This window comes from Apis laboriosa, unplaced genomic scaffold (assembly GCF_014066325.1).
Source record: "Apis laboriosa isolate Shangri-la unplaced genomic scaffold, ASM1406632v1 scaffold34_cov151, whole genome shotgun sequence".
NCBI lineage: Eukaryota > Metazoa > Arthropoda > Insecta > Hymenoptera > Apidae > Apis > Apis laboriosa.
Window position 1 is genome coordinate 3,421,804 of NW_025222928.1, and position 25,009 is coordinate 3,446,812.

At 37.3% G+C, this 25,009-nt stretch overlaps 3 protein-coding genes across 4 annotated transcripts in view; 2 read left to right on the plus strand and 1 right to left on the minus strand.

Moving 5' to 3' along the window:
- Positions 1-12: 12 nt before the first annotated feature.
- Positions 13-1,354, plus strand: LOC122715140 (uridine diphosphate glucose pyrophosphatase NUDT14-like). The gene is made up of 3 exons (XM_043937074.1): positions 13-535; positions 814-887; positions 1,052-1,354. The coding sequence occupies exons 1-3, from the start codon at positions 93-95 to the stop codon at positions 1,207-1,209; spliced, it is 675 nt and encodes a 224-aa protein (XP_043793009.1). The 5' UTR covers positions 13-92; the 3' UTR covers positions 1,210-1,354.
- On the minus strand, positions 1,350-3,325 carry LOC122715138 (beclin-1-like protein). 2 transcript variants are annotated; one of them, XM_043937071.1, is made up of 5 exons: positions 3,154-3,325; positions 2,697-2,857; positions 2,139-2,551; positions 1,579-2,067; positions 1,350-1,491 (listed from the first exon to the last, which is right to left on the minus strand). In XM_043937071.1, exons 1-5 carry the CDS (start codon positions 3,263-3,265, stop codon positions 1,374-1,376), a joined length of 1,293 nt encoding a protein of 430 aa, XP_043793006.1. In that variant the 5' UTR covers positions 3,266-3,325; the 3' UTR covers positions 1,350-1,373. The 2 variants fall into 2 exon arrangements, with proteins under 2 accessions (XP_043793006.1, XP_043793007.1); XM_043937072.1 differs by having other exon boundaries at positions 3,150-3,289.
- A 1,099-nt stretch (positions 3,326-4,424) lies between these two features.
- The window catches only part of LOC122715137 (homeobox protein homothorax), a 495,480-nt gene continuing 474,895 nt past the window's right edge, over positions 4,425-25,009 (plus strand). Inside the window, exons 1-2 of the mRNA XM_043937070.1 lie at positions 4,425-4,517; positions 4,599-4,676. The gene's annotated coding sequence lies outside the window, so the exon portion shown is untranslated. The remainder of the gene's footprint in view (positions 4,518-4,598; positions 4,677-25,009) is intronic.

Here is a 25,009-nt window from a genome sequence, read left to right on the forward strand (position 1 = left end):
CGTATTTGTTGCGCATGTCCATCGAAACGTTACCGACTGGAGTTAAACTATTGAATCGAGTGAAATATCAAAGTTTTTACGGTACGTAAAAAATGGATATCAAAACGCAAGAAAAGCAAAATGAAAGTATAAAAAAAAAAATGCTCGATGTGCAAGAATTGCGTATAGCAAAATGTCCGTCAAATTCACCATGGATCAGACCGGTTAGGATATATTATAAACAAAATGGCGAACATAAAGATTGGGATGTGGTAAAAGCACATGATGGTGTGAATATAATTATTTTCAACGTCAGCCGAAAAAAGCTCGTATTTGTTCGTCAATATCGTCCAGCATATTTTTATACATTTCTACCGGAGAAATATGGTTCGGTAGATCTTAAACAATATCCACCATCATTGGGTTTAACCTTAGAACTTTGCGCCGGTATCGTGGATAAGAACAAATCACTTGTCGAGATCGCAAAAGATGAAGTACGAGAAGAATGCGGATATGAAGCACCATTAGAAGCCTTTAAATATATCGTTACTTGCAGGTGTGTCAATGGCAAACTAATAATTTATTAAAATGCTAAAGTATTATTAAAAAGTTGTTTAATGTTTCTTCTTATGATATTAAATGAAATAATAAGTGAAATGTTGGTGAAAAGTGTAGTTTTCAAGTGCATGTGTCATTTTGTTTTTTTTAAATTATGTGTTTCTTTTCTTTCTGCTTCTATTCCTCTGTAAAATGTGTCTTACTAAAAAAGATAAGAATAAATATATTTATAATTTATCATGTTTAGTTATTTATTTTGTTATGGATTGATTGTAGGTATGTTTCCACTTTGGTCTGCAAGCAGACACTTTTCTATGTGGAAGTTACAGATGAAATGCATACTCATCCTGGTAAGCTAATATTATAAATATAATTTTTAAGATTTGCTTCACGATTAAAATAATATATTTCATAAAAGATGATATAGCTCTTAAAATAAATTTATAATATCCAATAAAATGTTTTTGAAGAAATTTTGTTTCTTGTCCTCAAGTAATAATTTCTCAAATTAAAGGAGGGGGTTCTGCAGCTGAAGGAGAACTGATCGAAATAGTGGAATTAAGCATTCCAGAAGTAAAAGAATACATCAATTCTGAAGAAGTACAAAGTCCACCATGTTTGCTATATGGTATAACCTGGTTTTTAGCTAATAAATCTGAATATTGTTCTTAATAATTCTTTTAAACTTGTTCAAATTAAACATTGATATAATATTCTAAATAAAAGTATTATCCTTTAACTGATTTATTTACAAATAATGCGTATGTACATAAGAGAATGTAAAAGATATGTATGATTAAGACAAGAAGGATGAATCTGTATAAACTAGCATAAAATTAATGTTCAGCCTCATCTTTTGTAAACTGGGAGCTAACCCAAGCAAGACCCCATTTTAAATTAGTTAACAAAAATTTCAATGCCTTAGTCCATTGCTCTTCTGAATTAAATTGAATTCTAAAACAAGAAATATATATTGTGCGTATTTAAAGATTATAAATAATTAATAAAATATGATATAATAAATAATTAATTAACAATTACTTGATGGAATAAGAATTTCCTGTTGCAGAATCTTCTATTTTTCCACGATCCATTCTATATGGAAGACAGAATCCACTGTCTCCTTTTTCTACCTGTTCCTTGAATTGTTGTAAACAATCAAGAAATGCTACCATTGCTGCATCAAACTTTGTATCCCATAAAAATTTGAATCCTCCACTTCCATACAATGGAAGTTCTCTGTGCTGATCTAAAGCTTCAATATAACTATGATTACCAAATGGCACTAGACGAAAACGTTTAAATGTGAGATTCATTTTTCTAGCAAGGGCTGTTAACAGTAAAGTTGTTTGTCCCCAAGCAGCATTTATTTCACTCCAATCTACTGGTGCACTTGGTAATCTGCCTAACCGGAATGAATTTATAGTTCCAAAATGTCCTGAATGCCATATATGAAATGTAGCATTGAAAACGTTTGTTTTCTTCAATCTCTCTAGTTGTGAAGCAGCATAAGCTAATTGACATTCCAAACTAATTAAATAATCACTGTTAATAAAAATGAATTATAAAGAATATAAATTAATACAACATGTTATTATTACCTACGGTATTCATCTTCTGCCAATATGAGATCTCTTTTGTGTTTTGAATATTCCTTCCAATATCTTTCTTCTTCGCTTTGTAACCTTTCCCTTTCTCTTTCTTGTTGAGCTATAGCATTTCTAGTTGCAATTTCTTCTTTTCTCAGTGCCTCTAATTCATTTATCATTCTTTCTTCTTCTGATTTCACATCTTGCAATTCTTTGGTAAGAGTTTCCATTTCTATATCTTCATGACCTTGATGTTGTTGTTCTATTTCCAATTTCTTTAAATATTCATTATAATCTGACCATTCTCCTTCAGTCATTCTTAATTGTTGATCCATTAATAATAAAAGACTATCTGTACATTCATCACAGAGTGGATGATCAGCAGAGCTACTGCTACTGAGAATATCAAACAATGTTGCTCGTACCTTAAATAAAAAAAATATATTGATATTTTATATAAATTAATAAATAAAAGACTATATAATTAAATAAATCAATAAATGAATGAGTATATAAATAAGTAAATATATATCAAATGAAAAAATGAATAAATATATATATATATAATACCTTTAAATGATGACTCAAACTTTCTGTTTCTCCAGAGTCACCAACTAACATGAATCCATTAGTTCCATTTGCAGATTCAGTTAATTTAAATGGAGGTACTAAATGTTCCATACTTCCAGTTTGAGGTTCTAATTCACCCATTACTTGTTGTTGGATGGGAACTATTATAATAAATTATAATTTATATTATGAATTTTTATATAAAATATATTATAAAACATAATTTATATAAATCCGTATAATACAATAATTATTTTAAATAATCGATGAATATATATATATATATATATCAGAAAAATATAAATTTTTAAAATGTAAATAAATTATGGATTATCAAAAACTCATAAAATGATGTAATTAAAAAATATAATTAAGAGAAAAAGACATTACTTTCATTTTATTTCTTAAATGAGGCAAAATTTATAAAATTGTATATTTCGAAATAGAAATTACCTACGTGAAAGTTCAGCTAAAGTATGTTCTCCCAGGTGATAAAAACTTGGATCTAATCTGAGAGGTTGTAGACATCGTTGACACGCAAAACTTACATTACTTTTTATATCAACCATTTTAATTTTTGGCGATTAAAAAATAATTTCAACTTCCAATGAACTGGTACGCCACACTATTTATAAATACGTATTTGACGCTAGGAAGACAGGGTCAGCTGATTTTATTTCTATGATGCTCCGCAAGAAGGCGCAAATAGTTTATAGCGTCCTTTTTTTTTTATACATTACAATTATGCTTAATTTATAAGATTTAATATTTATAATTAAAATATAAGCCAAAAAAAAAAAAAGATATTAAGAACAATTATGAATTAAAAATTATAATAAGTAAAGATATTTAATTCATAAAATTTAAATATTATATATATTATAATATAACACTATAGTATGTTAAAAAAAATTAGGATTCTAATTAATTTTTAGAGATAGAATAAATAAAATTAATATTTATTATAATTTTTAATATTTAATATTATTATAATAAAAAAAACTATAATAAACTTTAATAAACTTCATAAAATATATTTTATAAATATTTTTCAGTAACCAAGTTGGCCAACGTTTTCAATATTACCCTAAAAATCGATACAATTTCTAATTAAGTAATTGAGGCTAAAGGAAATTTATAAGAAAATAATGAGTAATATTTTTTTTTCAATTCCTAAAATTATGAAATAATTTTGAATTATAAATAAACATAAATTTTTATTTTATTATGCTTTTTGAATTAATTTTGATTTAATTTTACATGATTAGATTGTAGCATATATATCATAAAGAAATATTTTGATTTTTTTTTGAGATCGAATATTTATGATATCTTATAGATTGAAAAGAAATTTAATATTCTTTTAATAAAGAAAATAAATTTTTTTTTCAAATCTATTCTGTTTCTTGTCTATAGTTTGAATAAGAATAAAAGATTAGCGCCATCTCTTGAATTATTTTAGAAAGATATTTTAAAATAAAATACTCGTATTAGCCAAAAAATAATTATTTTATTTTATAAAACATATTTATTATAAATTAAAATATAAATTATAAATTATGAAAATAAAAAAAATAAATAGAAAAAATTAAGAATATATATATATTTTAGAAATTCTTTAAATTAATTTATCATATCTATAATAGATGGCAGCACAAGCTTTCTTGTCAAGTGCTGCACTCTAGTGGCGTTATTAATAAACTTTTAGTCATGGTTCGTTGTTTGTTGCGCGCTCAAAAAAAATTTCGTTCGTTCTTTTACAGTGTTAAAGTGTTATAAATTATAATTCAATCTTTATTATACATCAACAGAAAGTAATAGGTAATCACAATAACTATTTTTCTCTTATTATTTTTTAAATACAATACTTTATAATGATATATTGCTTCAATCATTTTTCAGACCGTTGTCAGATTTATTAAGAAAAACCGCCATACTTCAAATCTGAAATCGTGATGCTCGAGAAGACAGATTCACACAGTGAGTTCATTATTTAATGTGATATTGATATATATGCATGATCTTTCTTATTTTTCAAATATTCGCAAGATGTTCGCGTAATATTTCTTTATATAAAATTTATGAATATCGGGGAGCATGTTCGAATCAACAGGTAGCTTTTCAATTACATTTATCGTCCTAGCTATACAACTTTAACGTTTCGTGGACATTTATCATCGTAGTCCATTAACTACGTCATAACTATCGGTATTTCTTAAATGCAATTACATTAAACTTTCGTGTAACTTTAAGAAACTGTGTTTACGTTTCTCTAATAATAGCAACGATCCTCTGTCATCTTGAGTATTAGATACAATGAATTATTATGCAAGTATTTCGTTAGTTCTCTTTTCTAACGCGATAGTTTGAGTAGCGCAACGAATCGCTGACTCAACTGTCAATCATCTCTATTACGTTAATTTCTGTAGCTACTTTTAAGGAATATATAATAGACAATTTAAAGCTATAAAACATCTATAACGAACGTATTCTATTTGTAAAATAATGATATTTATCAAAGTTGTACAATAACCATTTTATTGAAAAACTTAGAATTTTCGAATCATTTTAAATAATCAATCATTTTCGTGTAATTTCAAAACAATATAATTGTGCATACAAATAGACTTCACTAATAATCTCTGCATTATCATGCAAGAATATAAATATGCATCGATTATGAACTTCGTTAGAATCATCGTGCATCGTATAGCGAACATGACATCATGGAATAAATAAGGTTATGTAATATGATAGGTTAAATGCGCATATCGATGTTCGGCGCATTTGCATCCGCGCACGTGGTACTACGTTTCCACTTATCGTCGCTGTGCGGCGCTATTAAAAACGAATGGCAACCAATTACGCGGGAATGCAATTGCGATCATCTTCCGATGATCATTCGTTGCAATATTTCATAGATCCGTTCTCCGATTTTGAAAATTGAATATTCAGCCAATTATCATTTATATCTCCATGAAGAGAAGCAAACCTGTTCAGATATAAAGACTACTATAACTAAAATTTAATCACTCGTTCGTTACATGTTTCGAATGATAGAACAACGATTCCCTTAAAATGCAAGATAACGAGCCCTATCCAATTTTCATTATCGTTATATCCGAATCATAAAAGAGGAATCGATATACGCGTGAAAAAAGTCATATAACGTCCTTGCTTGACGATTTCTAACTTTGACGCGAATCTTCCTACACGATTACCCGTGTCATCGGCGAGCTTACAATTTACATCGTTCGACTGCAGACGCAACACAAACACGTGTAAGTGCGTTGTGCGTGAATCGTAGCGTGTCCCGTATATCGCGTGGGTGACAGTGGAGAGGGAGGAGATCCTTTGAGAAAAGAAAGAGAGACAGAGAGAAACGACTAGAGAAAGAAAGACAAAGAGAAAGACGACAAAGACGAGAAAGTTCAGGAAAGGGAAAGGGAGAGGAAGAGGTTGAGAAAGGGAAAAGAGAGAGAGGAATAGCATGATACGTAACATGAAATAAAAGGGGAAGGAGTGAGTAGGGATTGGAGGGAAGAGTAGCGTAGGGTGGGCGGCGACCGTTTCAAGCGGAGGAGTGCCGTAGGGGCCGATAGGAGCGAAGACCGTTGAGTTTGAGTCGAGGTGAGTGAAGCGCGGGCGTCACGACGACGTCGGCATCGTGGCTGGCCTCCACCAATCCGTCCCTCAGCGGCCATGTTGCTCGTGTACCTGGGGCGGAGCACCGTGGTCTCTTGTCTTTTTACGCTCGCAAAGCTTCTTTTCCGCTCGCTCGCTCGCTCGCTCGCTCGCTCGTTTCCTTCTTCTCGACGACATCGTGTCCTCGTCTTTTTATCGTTTCTATTTTTTTCCTTTTTCTTCCCCACTTCTTCCTTTATTCTTTTTTTTTTTCTTGTTTCTCCTCCGTCCTCCCCTATCTGATCCGCGTACCTTGTTTCTCTTGTTCGCGCTCGCGTTATATTTCTCGCAGTCGCGCTTCTTTGTAACTCCTCTTTCCGCTCGACCACCTTCTTCGTCTTCGGGGGTAGCCGCATCGCACCTGTGTGACCGGTGACGTAATACAGCTGGTATCTTGACCGCGAGCCGACTCTTTTCGCTTCGGTACACGAACCGATCATGTCACAGTAGCGCAGACCTTGGTGGTTTATGAATCCGCCTTCGTTGAGCAAAGTATTCTTTGATGCTTCACATTTATATAATTATTCCGTATAGAGTGTTTAAAATATTCTATAAGAATTCGTGATTCAACGCGTTATGTTAACTTTTCGTCATGTTACGTTTGCTAAGTTTTCAAATATATCGTATTAAAATAAGCCCCCCCCCCCATTTTTATTTATAAAAAAAATAAAAATTTATCGTCCAATCTTTAGTCTTGGATTTAAAGAAAAAAGAAAAAAATGAAAATTATTATCTGAATCGAAATTACTATCCATTGCTGATATATGATTGTTACATTTCTAATTTCAATATTCAAAAATTATAATAGAAACGATACCTAATTGCCAACTTATTGGCATATTAGAGCCACTCCCTAGTGGTAGATACTAGTGAAGATAAAAAATACATCGAGCATTGAATAATCAAGTTAAAATAAACAGGAAACGACGTGTTCATTACATAAAAAAGGAATACCTATTCTACAAAGTCTATTGAAATTCATATTATTTTATATTTTTATAATTGCCAAGTATTTTTCTTTTCCATTACGTAATTCGATTACAAACATTATTTATAAACGTCCATTATTTTACTTTCGTATCGCGATGTTACGTGTTACACGACGATTATTTTAATATATATGAACTTTACTCCAACTTTCAAGTTTTAAAATCCGGCAAAATTTCAAAGATCTAGCATTACTACCTAGGATATCCTAGAGTTAATCTCCATAGATATCCATCACGACAAACTATCTAATCTAATCCAAGAAATACATATACACGTATATATCGCGAATCGAAGCGAGAGGGATCGGTCTCGCGTGGAATCTTCCCAAGGATTGTTACTTCGACACTCGATAGAATCTCCATTGTAGGAATAGATATACGCGACGGCGGAGAGGAAACGATCGTCGAAACGAGAGGCCTCCGAGTGAATTATTCCCCGTCGTGGACACGCGCAATTATTAGGATGCACACGGCCACTCGAGTTTTCCCTCCCCCCGCGTTTCGTACACCACGTATATATCCTCTAAGGCCTCCGCTTGATTTACGCCGCTTTACGCTCCGGCCAACGTTTTCGCCTCGCCACTCGGAAATAACGCAAGCTCCGTACTTAACGTTTCGTTTTACGATTACGCGAATCGCGTATAATTGCCGGTGCCGCGAGGTCCGCCGATTGTATTTCGCCTTCGAGCCATCGTCAACTGTCCCATAGATCTTCCCGCGGCGAAACAGAGTTGGGATAATTGCGCGTACGCGGGTACCGCCGGGAAACTCGGCAATTATTGTACACCTAGATGTTCTACACGTTCTAACGCGGATGGAATTCCGTGGGCTCGTTACTCGACGTTCCTTACAAATCAATTAACTGTAGGCTCGAGGAAAAGGATCGCGCTCCCTTCCACCGCAGGTTTTCTTCGATTCATGTCTCCGGATCGATGTTTCCTTTACCCGAGGTTTGGGTATATACGTATACACTACTCGCCTCTACTTCTTATTTGTTATTTTGGGTAGGCTCGATTTTAGTCTTTTTATCGTAGATTACGTTTAGTTGCGTTTTTTTATAGACATTTTTGTATGATTGAATTTGTTTTTTTTTTTTTTTTTTTTGGAATTGTATACGATACTGGCATACAAAATTTTAGGGATTGTTAAGTGTATTTTTAAGTCGTATTACTCGCCTGATGTATTGTATTACGAGTTACGTGTAAGAGAGAGAAAAAGTTGTACATTACAAAAAGTTAAATTTTTCAAGTTTGCATTAAGGGAATCTGTTATTCGAGACGTAACTGCAATATGGAGTAGAAATTTGTTTGGTTTGAAACGAACGGTTTCTTGACGTTTATCAACCTCTTTCCACAAACAGAGATAGTATAATTAAATATTATTCGGTTGACACGCACTCACACACATAAATATCACGATTGCTCGGATTTTTTTCGGTGCATCGAGGTTTAAGGTAAAGATAGCGATTCGACAGCAGTGAAAAAATACGATAAACGTAAAGGAATTGGTCAATATTTGTCTCATCATTTATTAACGATATATTAAGACCGCAAAATGGCGATTTCCATTCCACAATTTCCATAATTTCTGATGATTTTCCGCTATTTTCAAACATCATCTTACGCTAATTTAATTCTTACGTTTACCTCAAAACGAAATATAAAAATTTGTTTCTCTATCGATAGAATTTTCAAACTGAGTTTATATTTATCCTCGATTTGAAAGATTTCACCGCTGCGAAACTTTTGAAAATGACCGAAACTGAAATTAGAATTTATAATTGCATCATTCTTGGAAAATTTCCAATTATATAGCGAAACTCGCTATATAAAATCACGGAGATTAAGATTAAAATTCCATTGGAAGATTTTTGATACGAAAACAGAAAGGAGGGGAGGTTCGAGATCGACGCGAAAAAAATGTAGAGAACGGGCGTTCGAGACGGCGTACGATAGGTTGCGCGATATTCAACCGTTCTATCCGGTCGAAAACGCGGGCGTCCGGCACGCGGATCCCCGGGTATTTGCGTAACCCGACAAAATATACAGATCGAATTCGGAGTGATTTGTTTTCTTTGCCGTTAGAAATTTTGTTCGGCCGTGCTAGGTGGCTACCGGGCGAAAATAAACATTTTTCCACGCTTTTTCGCCCGTTGAAACGCGTTGAGCGCGCGCGCGCCTAACAGTTGTACGCGCGTCGACGCGCGCGTCAAATAGTTGGAAACGTACAGGTCGCATTCATCTTCCAACTATTATCTCATACATAACTCATCTGTTTTCCCCATCAGCCAAATTGCCGTTCCCTCGCGATATCGACCGATCTCTCAACCCCTCACCCCCTTTTTCCTATCCTATACACTCTCTATTCTGTCAAAACTGCCGCTTTTACATCGATGACTTACGATTGGGAAAAAATCCTCCCCGAAATCCTGTTCCATCCTTGTGATTTATTGAAAAGAGAGAGATATTTACATTTATAGATTCGTGCAAATTTTTTCGAAAAAAATTGAATGATGTAATTGAAGAGAGATACGCGTAGCGATATTTAATTTAATGATATCGTTTATTTGGGAGATCGTAATCAAATTTTTAACATTCATTTGTCACTTTGGTAAATTTGAAAGGGATGGTGGAATTGTAACAGGAACAGTAAGATTTATACAAGAGTGGTATCGTAACATGAAATACTCCTAATTTTATATTTCGTATACATTTACTCACAAAACTTTTCTATTTCACTCGAAAAACCATCTTTTATTAACTCTCTTCTATTCATCTAAGATCAATCCTCGAATAAATATAATTTCTATAATCGTTTCTCAATTCCTTACACTTCCATTCAATCAAATTTCTCACGTATCTCACGTATCTCGACTATCGCCAACTCTTCTTCATTACACGAATTGAAGCTACTATCCAAAAGAATTAAAATTAAAGTTCCCAATAATAATCACTTCTTAATTCTAATTCTTAATTACCACCAATCCGACCCAACTCTCGAACACTTGCGGCGCATACCTACTCTGTTATACGTATCAAATAATTCTCTACTCGACTTTCGAGGATCGAGGCATCGAGTTTCAGGATTTCTGGTCGGGGTTCTGGAAGCGCCGGGACATCCGAGCTATCCACAGTAGGGGTCAGAAACGGTATAGTAGAGATCCTGACTCCCCTCTCTCTCTCTCTCTCTCTCTGGATCCACTCACGGCGGGGATGCTCCGAATTCCGAAAACGAGACCGTGCTCTCCTCGTGGGCGGATCGTGGCCCATAAATACTTGCGGTGTAAACACGAGTCGCCGAATGTTTGGCCAGCCCGGGCCTCGGCCAACCGTGCCACGGATTCGATCGTCTGATGTAAACCCTTTGGTTAAATAAACCGTGGCCGTGGCGGCGTTACGGGCCACGTTTCTCCACGGCACACTTGTCCGCACGATTTGCTCGGGGTGCACGGTGTTCGTGGGCAATAATAACGCGCGCCCCCCTATTAATTATTAATCCCACCCCATCGACCGTTTGGATGTTTGGAAACCGCGTTGAAACCGAGATTCGCGACGATACGAGTGGAAGTTGAGATCGCTGCCTCTTATTGTCGTTGATGGAAACGTGATTTAAACGTGATTATCGATTTTATGGAGTACGCTTGAACAATTATTTGGGAGCTGATTTTTCGACAGAGTTGCCGATAATCGTTGCCTTACAAAAAGGGGAGGGAAAATATAGGATATAGGATATTTTTCGTTGTGATTATTGGATCAATTAAAAGGATATCGGTTTTATGGGGCATGATAAAGTATCTGTATTTGGTTATATGTTGATCTTTTTGAGCTGCAATTATATATATATAATTAGGAATTTTATAGGAATTATTAATAGGAATACGTATGGAATTATGAAAATAGTTATTTAAATATTGTTGGTTGAAAAACGATTACTGAAAAGTGAAGTACTTTGGAAAATTGATTTTCTAAAATTGATTATTGAATTTTAATTATAGATAGGAGATTATGAGAATAGTACTATTTCGTCGATCACAAATTCCTTATATATCGATCCAGCTACCTTTTTTCTATTATCTTCCTTTCAAAAGATCTTCGAATCTCGTCGAATCGTTATTCTTCGATACACTTGCAGTGTATCGATTTATATTTTTCAAACTTCAAGAATTTTATTTATGAGAAAATTTCAAAAAATACGAGTAACGTCAAAAATTTGTTAATTAAAAAGGATAAAGATACGATCGATTCTGACTGAATTAAGGATTACGATCTGTACATAAGACTGGTCACATGATTACGTGTAATAGAGATAACAAAATATAATCGAAATAAAGGAGAAAGAAATTGAACCGGTCGATACCGGTAATAACGAAGTATTTCGTACGCGCAAGAGAGGACTTTATCTTAGCAGTCTCTTATCTGATTCGGGCAAAACCACACCACGGTTGAAGGAGGCAATAAATCATTTTGCATAAAGGAGGGAACAATCGAAATTTCAGGTATTGTCACGCGGCGATCATGAGATCCGTCTCGATTGCGACATCGAGCGCGAAACGAGTTCGATCGTTTCTCGTATCTCGAGTTGTAATGCCGATTTCTTGGGAAAGGTGGAAACTTTCGATTCGTTTCTGATGTATTTATGCACCGAGCTGATTGCACACTTTCGAATAATTATGGGTAATTCGTCGGTAAACCGAGATACGATTTCTCAGGAACGGTGGAATTTTCAATTAATTCCTGATATATTTATGTACTAAAATAGTTTCTTATCTTGCGAATAATTTTACGTAGTTTGTGGTGATTTTACGTTTCCCTTTCCTCTTTTTAACAATCTTTTTGCTGCATAGCCGGGGTGACAAAAACGGATAATATTCGCGAGATATTATAATGATCGAGACATTACAAATATGCGAATACTTATTCTCGAGTATTTGATCATTTATATCGAAAATATCATTGCACATTCGTTTGACCGTAATATAAAACGTAACATGTACACTTTTTTTTAGAGAAAATATTTCTTCGCGTCGATGTAAAATGAACATTTTATATATAAAAAAAAAAAAAAAAAAAGAAAGTAATAAATGTTTATTAACTCTCCCGTACCTCTATCTCGTCCGCTACCGATATATTTAATATTACTCCCATCTTTACTTTTACATTTACTTCTGAACTTCCAAGACCAGCAGACATTCCATCCAGACGTATCTCATAACGCAACATTATAACCAAACTATCGGATAGAGCGTCTCTCGTTGAACGAGATCGAGCAACGAAACTCATTATCGCGGGGTATACGAGGAGCTGGTCGAAAGAAGAAGAAGAAGAAGAAGAAGAATCGCGAGAGGTTTTCGTCGTCCCCTTATTCATAACGCGCGCACGTGCAACCGCGCGTTTATCGTGGTGCAACGCGCGATCGTGGCGTCGGGTGGGCCTCGCCACGGGGGTCTCTCTCTCTCTCTCTCTCTCTCTCTCTCGTCCCAGACGTGTATTTATGGGCGAAAAAATATTTTATCATAATAATAATACCGAGATACCACGTAGCCACAATCTCGCCCCCTCTTCTCCCCTCCTCCATCCATCCCTGTTTCGCGGCGCAAATGAGCAGCCCCTTCCCACCTTCGTAAAAGGGGAATTCGATGCTCGGGCCCCGTTTCCACTCGAAAGATTCCTCGGACTCCTCGGGGTCCGGTACAAGGGGCGACGCGATAGGTTCGAGCGATTACCAAGAAAGTTATTAGGATATCGATCGAGATCGAGGATTTTTCGCCTGTTTTTACGCCGTGCCAACCTCGTCCACCTCGCCGCCCTGCCACCGTGCACGCGGCTGCCGCTGGAAACCGGTGTCGGTTTGCACGGCGAAACCGAGACCCTGCTGTAAATGCACGCTAACGAAGCATAAAATGTGAGAACGAGCGGAACGTATTACGCCTGTACGCCCGGTACACCGTTTCCTCCTTTCGCCTCCTCTCCTCCTCGTTTCTCGAGGTTGCCCGTCGGGTTATTACGTCGACGTTGGGCCACGTTGGTTGCAGATAATGGAAAAAGGGGGAGGGGCCTGGTAAATAGCGAGTAACGCGAATAATCGTCATCTGCAACGTCGGTCGAGCTTGCGATCTTTATTGTTCCGTTCATTGTCGAGAGAAAAATAGAAAAGGAATTCGATAATTAGAAATAGTCGCGTCGTTCTTACATGTTTTACAATGGGAGCACGAGGTGAAGAAACGATCCGATAATCTTGCTCTTCGATCATCTTTGTCGAAATTTCACGAGTAGTTATATCGAATCATCGTCGTATTTAAAAATCCTTGTTCACCTATCCTTATCTAGGAATATATAAAAATAACGAACGAGGCGAATACGCCACTTGAGATCCATCCCAACAGAGTTCAAAGGGTCGAAGCGATTTCGCGAGATACCGATCCTCGACGACGAGCCTCTCGATCGTCACACAAATCTCCCGAGGTGTTCCTCGAGAGGTGTTCGTCCGAGCTCCATCACGGTCAACTAAATCGATGATAAAGGCGCAGTTTCGCCTCCCTCTCTCTCTCTCTCTCTCTTTCTCTCTTTCACCCGTTGGTTCGCGCGTATGGTCACTTAACACGTTAGTCGGAGCGCGTGTACGCAAAGTATCCTTCTCTCTCCCTGGTTCGAGAAAGTGGAGAGAGGGGTGGAGAGAGGGGGCCTCGCGGTATCGTGTTCGGTTGGTTTACTCGGAACGGCGACGTATGTTCAAGGGAGTTACGAGGCGGACGAGCGGTTGCAGCTGCGACTCTAATTGCGATACAGACTCCTCTCTCGTAGGTATTTGCATACGCGGGAAATATCCTCGAGGCTACGATTATTATTAACTTCTCGGGGCGGGGGACATCGCTTTACCGGGGAACGTTAACGTGGGGCCAAACTTTGACCGCGACCGCCATTTTGGTGTCGTTGTTATATTATTGGTTCGAGTTTATTGCACGTGAATCGAGCCGTTACTAGGGGGAGATAAGGCCATTATCGTGGCGTTTTCGAGAAAAATTTCGACTCGAACTCGTGTCGAAAATTGAGGACGAAGATCGGATCGTAATTGATCGAGCCAATTTTGTTGTGTTAATTTTGTTAATCTATCGATAGGCTGATTGATCGAATGGGGACGATTTTGAGTTGATCCGTTTAAATAATGAATATATGGAACGTCAACGTCCAATTATCGTCAATTCGTTGTTCGAATGTCTTCTATATCGTGTTCTTCGTACGTCGAAATTTCATTTTGAAAATATCGTAGGCTTTATTGCATTATCCGTGAAATAATTCAGACGAGATAAGGGTAGATACGATTATAACCGGTAAAAAAGTAGATATATTCAACGTTACGACCTATTGGTGGCTGAATAAAAATGGCTATTAAAATAACCGAAATTGATTCAAATGTCTTATTTCTATTACGTAAAAAGGATGATGATCGTTCCTTAAAAAAAAAATTTGAAAAGCAGGTATGGCAAGAATCGTTGAATTATAAATATATATCCTTCAGTATAAATAGGTTTTTTAATCTGTACTTTATACGTGCCATCTACTTACTTATAAGCACAATTACGCTCGTAATATTCGCATTATTACTCCCATTAACGCTCGTAAGAATTCGAATACTTTGCTCGATTTGCAGTAATAATATATGAACGTTACTAAAATGTACAAAATAACGACTATGAGCGTTATTTATCACCTTGTGAAATCAACAGATTACAAATTGGAATTGTTTGTTTAAAAATTTACAGCGCTATATTTGAATTTTTTTCCACAGATTTTTAAACATTACACGATAGCTTATAATTTAGAAGAAATTCCCTCTGATTTACAATTTATAAACAATTTGAGAACTTTGATTATTCAACTTCGTTCGTTCTTACATTTTTTAAAATTTGTGAATCGATTTCTCTCTTCGATTCAAAAATTTACAAAATTATCAAAATTGCAATTCTCATACACGCTCTTTCGTCCGATTATAAAGAGAGTAAAATCTTTATTTTACCCTCGAGTGTAAAGTATCACCAAATATCTTTCTCCAACATTGTTAATCTCATCTACTCTCATTTATTGAACCCAATTTCTGGAATTTTAAATTCCAGTCGCAACACGACACAACGATTTCTAACTCGGATTTTTTGACGCGAGTCGCGAGCGTATCGTAAGCAACCCCGCTGGCGATCGTTAAACATCCATTTATAACCTGACAAGTAGTTTACGGTTTGGCGAAACTCGATGAATGGAGTTGTTTGGGTTGATCCTCGAGGATTCGATGACAATGCTCAATACTGGCCGGTACCACACGAGTGTATCATTAATCATTGTTCGGTGAAAAAAAAAAGGAATTGTGTCGATGACGTCACAAATTTTAGGTATCTTCGAGAGTAATGCCATTAGTTTTTCATTGAGAGGATTCCTCGAAAGAAGAAAGGAAACGACTACGAGTTCCCTTTCTCGAGTTAACGTAATTGGATATTGGCCATAGAAGACCACTTACCGTGATACATTGAGGATTTTCAAATATTAGTGGCCTTACTATAAACGGTACAACCGAGGTTAAAAGTAATTGTAAATGGATGAACTGTAAATCTTGAAGGATTCAATTTTTTTATTCATAATTTCCTTTTGTGTATTTGTTTGCACGATTCGTTGCTGGGGGCCAGTCTAAAACGTTTAAACGATATTAGAGTAATGAATAAAATAAAAATATCAATTGTCAATGCTCGATGTCGCTTCTTTCATTTCGATCTGGCTTTGTTTTTTGATTCGTTGCTGGCGACCGATCTAAAAACAAAGAAATCGGGTTTAAACGATATTAGAGTAATGAATAAAATAAAAATATCAATTGTCAATGTTCAATACCATTAGAAAGCCTCGAATGATAACGTCGCTTCTTTCATTTCGATCTAGCTTGCATAAAATTTTGACGGAAGTTCAACTTGGAGATAGGAGAGAAGCAATTTTGTTCCCGCTACGAAACAATCACGATTGTCGCGTATTCGTCGCGTAACGCTGTTTAATAAACAAAGGAAAATAATTTTCCTTCGAAGCTTCGTAACCGAGAGCCCGAAGGGGTGGCGGAAAAATCGGTGAAAGAGCCGGCTGAAACGCAAAGGCTGCAGGGTAAGTTTCACCCTGACAGCAGGTGAAACGTCCGCCCACATTTGACGGCTGCGGGTTACCTCTGCCCACTTAAACTGAAATCTTGACCGTAACCGGCCCCGACCAACCCTCCTGGCCCCCTTCGCCCGGCCAGAGCGATCCCCCGTCCCAGGGCCGATCTCGCGCCGTTTTAAAAAGCTTGGCAAGGGGTGGCCCACCGCATTTTGCCGGCCATTATTCGTCCCTGCGGGTGATCCCCATCGCGCTGCTTTCTCTTCTCTTCTCTTCTCTTCTCTTCTCTTCCCCGACCCCTCCATCCTCCCTTTCTGAAACCCGCGAGTTTTTTTTTGTTTCTTTCCTCCCTCCCCCTTTTTCCCTTCTTCTCGTCCCATTGTATCCTTTTATGAAGTCGTGCGCAGACGACCTCGGATGCGATCTTTCGACGTATCGGCGTGTATCTCGTCCAACCTTCCCGCTTCGCTTCGTGTCGAAGAATTTTGAATTTTTTCCTATTTTCATGCTGCATTTTTTCAAAGGATTTCCATCCTTTTTTTCCGGGGGGAGGATTCCTTTTTCGGGGAATCGAGGCGAGGAGAATTTCTGAAGAAGATCTTTCGCGAAAAACAACAAGTTAAATCAAAATAACGCAATAAGGGGAGATTAAAAAAAAAAAAATCTCCCTATACATCACTCTTATATTAATATACTCAACGTTCAGAAGGTATGAGAAAAAAAAAAAAATCGAAGTATATTTTTTAATATTCCAAAATTCATCGAGAATCGCGTCGAATATGAATTGGCATGATGTAACGTGTCGCGGATGCTCATCAACATGGTAATCGTCGATCGAAATCTTTCCGTAAAAATTCCTCCTCGCCTAAGAAATTCATGCATATTCGTCTCTCTTTGTTTTTCTTTTTTTTTTTCTTTTTTAAATTCCCCCGTCGTGAAAAAAAGAAAATAAGAATCTGTCGTGCAGTTAAGTTTCCTCCTAAGTATCGATTCGTACGTATACACACAGACGAGATCAGGAACCGATTACAAAAATTCTGTTATCCTCTCGACCGAGTGGAATCCGTGAAACGATTGAAAATCTAAAAACGATTCGTATAATGAGAACGAGAGGGACGGTATTCCCATTTCGAACTCTAGGTTCTTTCTGAGGGGAAACCTATAATTACCGATTGCCACGTTCGAGACTTCATAATTCCATGGACCGACGAAACAGGCACACCTGTTGAAAACACAGTCGTCGTCGCTGTGTCTAGGAATTCCTCGAGTTCCTCGAGATCGAGGATACCTGGCCAAGAGAGAGAGAGAGAGAGAGAGAGAGAGAGAGAGAGAGATGGACTGGAAATTATATTCGACCAGTCACGGCGAAAAATTAATGCAGCAATCCGATCACGCCGTGTAAATAATTGCGTGGACTCGCTGCCGGATATCGAAGGATATCACCAATTTCCATATGTAATTCCGAGAATTATTAATTACAATTGGTTGAAAATAACGAGGCCGATCGATAATAGGGAAAGGAATGGTGGATATATAGAAATTGGAGACAATTTGGAGACAAACTTTTGCGTTCGAGACACGTATGATATGAAAAGTATCCGTTTTTAATTACTTTTTTATTATATTTTTCATAATGAGATTTCAAACCTCTTTATATAACCCCTTATATACTTATATATCTACATTTCACGAATCATTGTAATATTATAAATGTTGCATCCAATCATCGATGATTGAAGAAAAATTTAAAACGATTCCTGCTTTACATTTTTTTTGCATAATATTATAGAAAAGAGAAGTTTCAAATTTGAAACTGAAAATGTTTGAAAATGTCTAGAAGTTGGTACATTTCGATGATTGATTCTAAAAAAAAAGAAGAAAGAGAAGAAAAGAAATCTAATATCTAATTTTTCCACGCGAATCTTGAAATAAAACGTGACAATAAGTAATTTTTTTTTTTCAAAACTTTTGAAACGAGAAAATTATATTTCTTTTTTTTTTTCCAACTTTCTGAAATTGTCTCAAATTTCCACGTTCCTTGATTAAATTTCTAGAGTGAAAATTCATTGAATTCAAGAAGAGAGGTATTTGAGAAAAATAAAATGGAAAGTGGAGAGCTAGCGGTTAACTCTTGTAAACGATAGGCTGTAAAAATGGTCTTTCGGAAAATCCTCGACTTTATGCCGACGCGGTCTTAGAACCTTTTCCCAGGTAAAATCTTCAGAAGTTGAAAATTCGTAATAATAATAAGGGATGAAGTGCACGTTTACAATGGGCGATAGCACAAGGACGCGTAGCACGTTTAAAGCGATTAACGGTATACCATAATCCAATTTATAATCTGAATTGCAACCCGTCCTAATCCTATTACAAAGTCACATTTTCCAAAGGCATACGTGGCACGCGGATCATCGGCCACGTTCAAGTATCAAAAAACAGTGTCCCTTTCTTTACTTGAATTTTACAATTTTCATTTTTGCAAACTATTTTTCTTTGATAGACTCTCAGCAGTCAATCGATACGTCGTTCGTTTTGATTTTCTACATGGCTGATTTTTCTAATCTTTTCAAATCTTCAGATTAGAATCGCGTAGGATTGATACCAATCTCTCGTAAAATCTTTGTAAAATTTCAATGGAAGAAATTCTGACTTGATTCTTTAATAAAAAAAAAAAAAAATTGAAGCACACCATAGCGTAGCCGACGAATTAATTTCTTCTTCAAATCAATTTCGACACTCGTTACGTAACAAAGCAGTTGTTGCAAAGTTTCTCGACCGACTTTTCGCCTCACCTTATAAAATATTTCGACACGCGAGGGGTTGAGATGACTCTCGAACTTCGTCTCTTTCATTATCGAACGAAGTCGATACACAAACCGACGAATCCGACTCGGTTGAGAGTTGTTTGGCTCCGCACACGGTTACTATATTCGGAGCCCTCGGGTTTAGGGGTAAAAGGAAAAAAGGAGGGATATCGCCATTACTCATTCTTGCTTCTGTTTAAAAATACCGGCCGCGTGAAGCATGGACCGAATTGAAAGTCTTCCGCGGTGGAGGAACGTGGAGGTACGACGTTCGTGGGGTAGGGAGGGGTTTGTCGCGTTTAAAAGAAAGAAAAAAAGGGAGAGGGAAGAAGAAAAGGAGAGTAGCAGGAGCAACCAACCCCTGACACACACGAGTTGTGCTACGGCCGAACGGGGAGAGGCGCATGACCCTTCGAATATTCGAAGACGATTAATCATAAGATGGCTGGGAGGAACACGCGTGAGAAATACGAGACAGGGATGTCGCTTCTTGTATCTGGTCCATCAGCTGCGCGCCACTTCAATCCCTGGTGAAGTGAACTCGATCGAACATCTTCCTCTCTTCTCTCACGTTTTGTCTAAGAATACTTGAAAAAAATTTTGTAGATTCGTATCTACACGATATCTTTTTCTTTTTTGAAACGTGTTTTCTAATTTAACACGCCAATTTTACAGATTATATATCTATAATCGAGGATCTAATTAAAAATTGATAACATCATTACACTCCCTCCAAAAAAAAAAAAAATGAATATATCGTGTTCTCGATTGAAAAAAATTTGTACAATTTCCAATAATTTGGAGAGAGCATTCTTCGACCATTACTCATACCAACCACCTGCCAGCACAAATATTCGGTCCATTAAACGAAAACCAAAGCGCAGAAATCCAGCGTAGAATGAATCTAGAAAATCGCGGGAACGCAATGTATCTCCGAGCGAGCAGGATTTCCTCTCAGAATTGATTAGTCGCGGCGCAGCCCCTATCCCCCTTCTTCTTTTTTTTTTTTCCAGCCTGGTAATCTGAGCACCGGGTACCGGAAACGAATCTTATCTGCGGAAGGCGGGAGAGTAAACAACGGAATCGGCGAACGCGTTTCCCTCGCACCGTGCAAACAAAACCGGCGCGGGTCTCACTCCCGTGCTCTGCAGTGTCATGAATAATCGGGACGGCCTCCTCCTCCAACGATTCTCCTCTTCCTTGTCTTTCGCTCTCCCCCTTCTCCCTCTTTCTCCAAGGAACACCGACTTTAATCCCGTATGAATATGTAGAAGACCGACTCGAGGGACTCTCGACCCGGCCTCTCTATCTCTTACCTCTCCTGCCTCCTTCATCCGTGTCGATGCAACGCCGGCGACTCGTTCGAATCACCAGCCAACGACTGCCTGCCTTTATCCGTGATCCGTAATTAGCATAAATTCGGGAGAAGCGCGAGAAGAAGGTTGGTGGCGCCGATTATGCGAAAATAAGGAACTTAATGGAGCCGAGTTGTCGAAGGTTTAGGGTTATTGTATCGAGGGGAGGGGGACCTTAAACGTGTTGCCCGATGAGGATAATTTATGGACGAGCGTTATTGAGTAGTAGAAACGTGGTGAAAATTTCTTTTGCAGAGCAATCTCGCTCGCTTTCGGAAACGAGCTTGTTCGATTTCTTGTCTCGATCCTCTCTTTCGGATTAGCCACGGGGATGATCCGTGAGATCTTCTTCTCCGGAAGATTTATTTGCAACGCTATAAGTATGAGCAGAAATCATTTACATCTAACCGAAACCATTACATCTAACTTTCTCAAATATATATATATATATATAGAAGAGGCAAAAATCTATCGATTCCACGTTAAGGAAGCATTCTATTTACCAATAATTCTATTTACTAATATTCCAAGTGCCAAAAAGAGAGTTACCACAAAGAGAGACAAGAATCCTCGAGGCGAAATTTATGGACGCGTGTACAAGTCCCTTAATAGAGACTTTGGAAACCGATCCAGCTTTCGTATATAAAGGGAAGGGGATTATTACGACGCGTAAATACTCTCCAAAAACGTGGCTCCATCTACTTGGAAGATCGGTGCCTTCGATCAAGTGACGCGAAGCGATTTGGAACGGTAGTTGTAACCTTAAAAAAGGGGCGACGATTATCGTTTCGAAAGGGGATAGAGAAGGGTGAAAAAGAGAAATAGAAGAGAGGAATACAAAACACCGTGGTCATGCTCATTTCGACGAAAGTGGCGCGATTTCTCGAAGCTACAGGTGTATCCGCGAGGACAAGATAATAATTAGTACCCCGATGTCGGGACACCAACTACTCTCCTTTCCTTCCCCTCGTTCTCTCTTCTCCCTCCCCCGTCTTTTTTTCCAACTCTCTCTCCTTTCCATCCTCTCCGCACACCACGCGAAGGAGGGGGAGAGAGGAGGGAGGATAATAAAGCGCGGAGCAGCGAAGCTGGAGTCCATAAATAATTCGAACCACGCGTTTCGGTGGTAGCGATAGCCCGTGCGCCCGATAATTGTTTTTATTCGCTCGACCGGCTAATTTCACGTGGCCCGTTATCGTTTCCATTAGCTGCCCATTTTTTACGGCAGCGTTTATCCGCGACGAAAATCTGGGATAAATCGTTTAGGGGAGAAGGGGGGTACAGAGGGTGGAGGATGGACAGAAAGAGAGGAAGAGAGAGAGAGAGAGAGAAGGGGGAGGATGTTGCGTTTTTTCCGGTTTCGCGCGCAAACTATGCTTGGCCCGGAACAAGCATAGGAGGGAATCGATACCGGCGATGTATCTACTTATTAATCAAGCGGAATCGATCGTGGCCGGCTGGCTGCATCTGGACGACTGATCTTTCAATTTCCGATCGGGAAGCTCCTCGATGCTTTGTTAACTTTATTGATTCGAGCTTCTCATTTTTATTACGTTGCTCGCTCTAATGGCGGATACGATCGTATGAAGACGTATGGTACGGTGATTCAAGAATTTTTTGGGGAAAACGAAGAAACCGATTTTTGAACTTAACAGGAAAAAAGAAAATGTTGATGCAAAATTCTCACTGCACTCGTTCCATGCATATACGTAATAATCTCCTTCGTTTAAAGTATATTTTATTATTATACATTCTTTAAATATTTTCTTAAATCATTCCAATTGATTGCATCCAAATTTCTATTCTCGTTATCGTTTCACAATCAAGGTATGAAATGTTCTTTTTTCTTTTAAAAAAAAAGAAAAAAAGAAAGAAAACGTATACAACGTCAATTATCCGCGATCGAATCTCGGCCATTGTCACGGTGAAAAAAAAAATCCGTCGGTGTTTACGTGTTTCGCAGTGACAGAAGGATTTCGAGGCATTTAGGATTGCATCTCGCCGGGTTTACGACCGGTCGAAGATATTCTCAGGACGAAAGACACGGCCGTGACGAGACATTGTGCGTCCCGTGAAAGAGTGAGAAAAATGTGTAGTTCGGTTTTATTGCATCTAACGGAGAACAGAGAGGTGGTGCCGTTTTTATCGAGCTCTGCCTCCTTACAATGTTTGCATACACGATTTGTCACGGCCATTGCCATGTCGTAAATTATCACGGCCAACAATCCGCACCGCCGGGATGAAGTGGAAAAACGAAGCGTAGGGAAAGGGATAACTTTTCTCTCTCGCCATTGTCGGGCCACGTTCCACCAATGGTGGAATAGATTTTTTGGCCGGCATACGATCCCTTTGCGCTTTCATTTCTTTGTATCTTTCTTCTATCGGTTAACGTTATTTGCGTTGTTTTTCTCTAGTTTAATTTTGATAAATGGGCCTTGTACATACGCGTATGTTCACCGCCATTATTAACAAATAATAATTTTTAAAATACCTGAATCTTTATAGGATAGTAATTTATGAATTTTTCTTCTTCTTTTTATTATTATTATTATCGCTGATAACTTAATTTAAGATGAATGATTATTTGTGGAATTGTCCGTTTGCGCCATTCCGGGAGAAATTAGAATCATGTTTTGAAATAATCTCATTAACCTATGGATCGATTATCAATAAATAACGTCAAGTAGCATTAAAAATTTCGTCACTCGTACAATTTTCAACGCAATTCGTATAAATCGAAATGTAATATTTTACGATATTTTATTGCTCGTTTAATAATTAGGTATTTTATACTTATCGTTACCTTGAATATGTGCAGATGTTTTTACACATATAAAAGGAAAAAAAAAAAAAAAAAAAAAAGAAAAATATCCTTTCCCGTATCTCAATCGCGAATCTTGTCCCAATTTCTCGTTATTTAATCTTGCTGCCGGTTGTCGCTGCAATTAAAATAAAGATATATTTCCTCGAAAATATATATCTATGTAAATCCGTGTAAAATTGCAATCCGCGGCTGAACTCATTAGAATAAACTCTGCCGTCGCGCTCAGTCCCGCGCAGCGCAGCCTGTAAAATAATGTTTCAGATAGGAAAGAGCAGAAAGTTTATCTCGGCCGTGCTTCTGCCTCTATAAATAATATTCTGTTGCAACGTGTACGCACCGGTGGAATAAATCCCCGGAAATATTTGCTACTTATTATTTAAAACATTTGTCCAACGTTCAACTTGAACGGGCGCCAGCCGAGAGATCGAGTGGACAGTTTTCGCCATGTAATTCCATGACAAAATCAGTAGTTTTTAGGAGGGAAAAAGGATGAGAAAAAAAAAATTTGAACTTAAAAATAAAAATAATATTAATACTTTGAAATAGAATATAAAGATTTGGAGACAATTTTTGTTGTTGTCCGAAAAGAAAAGAAGTAAAGGAAATTATTACTGATCTTGCGATGATACTCTATTTTTTTCGATTCATGATATGACACATTGCTAGATACATATTTCAAAGATGGTGTAATACGTTTGCATGTTTATATCATGCAAGAAATTCTGAAAAATATTATTGGTTCGTTTTTACGTTCTATTCTTAAATGTCGAAAGAAAATCAAAGATATATCGATTATAGGACTAATATTTATTATAATTTAATATTTAATAAAATAAAACTATCAGGAAATTCGCTACAATGTATGAACTATCAAGTCGTAAAATGCAATCTTATTTTGAAAGAATAGGGAGGGAGATCGAAAGGAAAAAGTTTCTTTTCTTTACTCTTCTTGGTCTTCTTGGGGAGTAAAAAAGAAAGAAGGAACAAAAATATAAGAAAAAGAAGACATTGGCCTCGTGTCTCTGCAACAATAGCGTGAAAGATTTGAATATCGAGAAACCGAGCGGGTAGCATCAAGTTTCCAACGACAACTATTCGTGGAATATGTAAATGTCTCTTTTTCCTTTTTTATCTAGACATCGTCCTTTCGCGATCCGTTCGACGAGTTAAGCCGTTCCCCGCGTCCTACGCAACCGCGTCGTTTATCCTGTTCCCGATAAAAAAGAACAAGCCAAAGGTCCAACGTGAAAAAACGATGTCGCGACGATACATCGGGGTATCAGGCCTCCTCTGCCTTCCATCTTTTTCCCAATCGTTTCACCGCAACGGGATTCCAAGTTCCACGTGGAATTAGAAAATTCGAGAAACAGAGAGGAGGAAAAAAAAAAAAAGAAGAAGAAAAAAATGGAGAGAAAGGAGAGAAAAAGGAGATTTATCCTTTTCACTTTTGAGATTTGACACTTTGAATCGTCGTCCGTCTATTCTCAATAACTATTCTCATACTTTCCCGTTAAACTGCTTCTTTGATCGAGAAT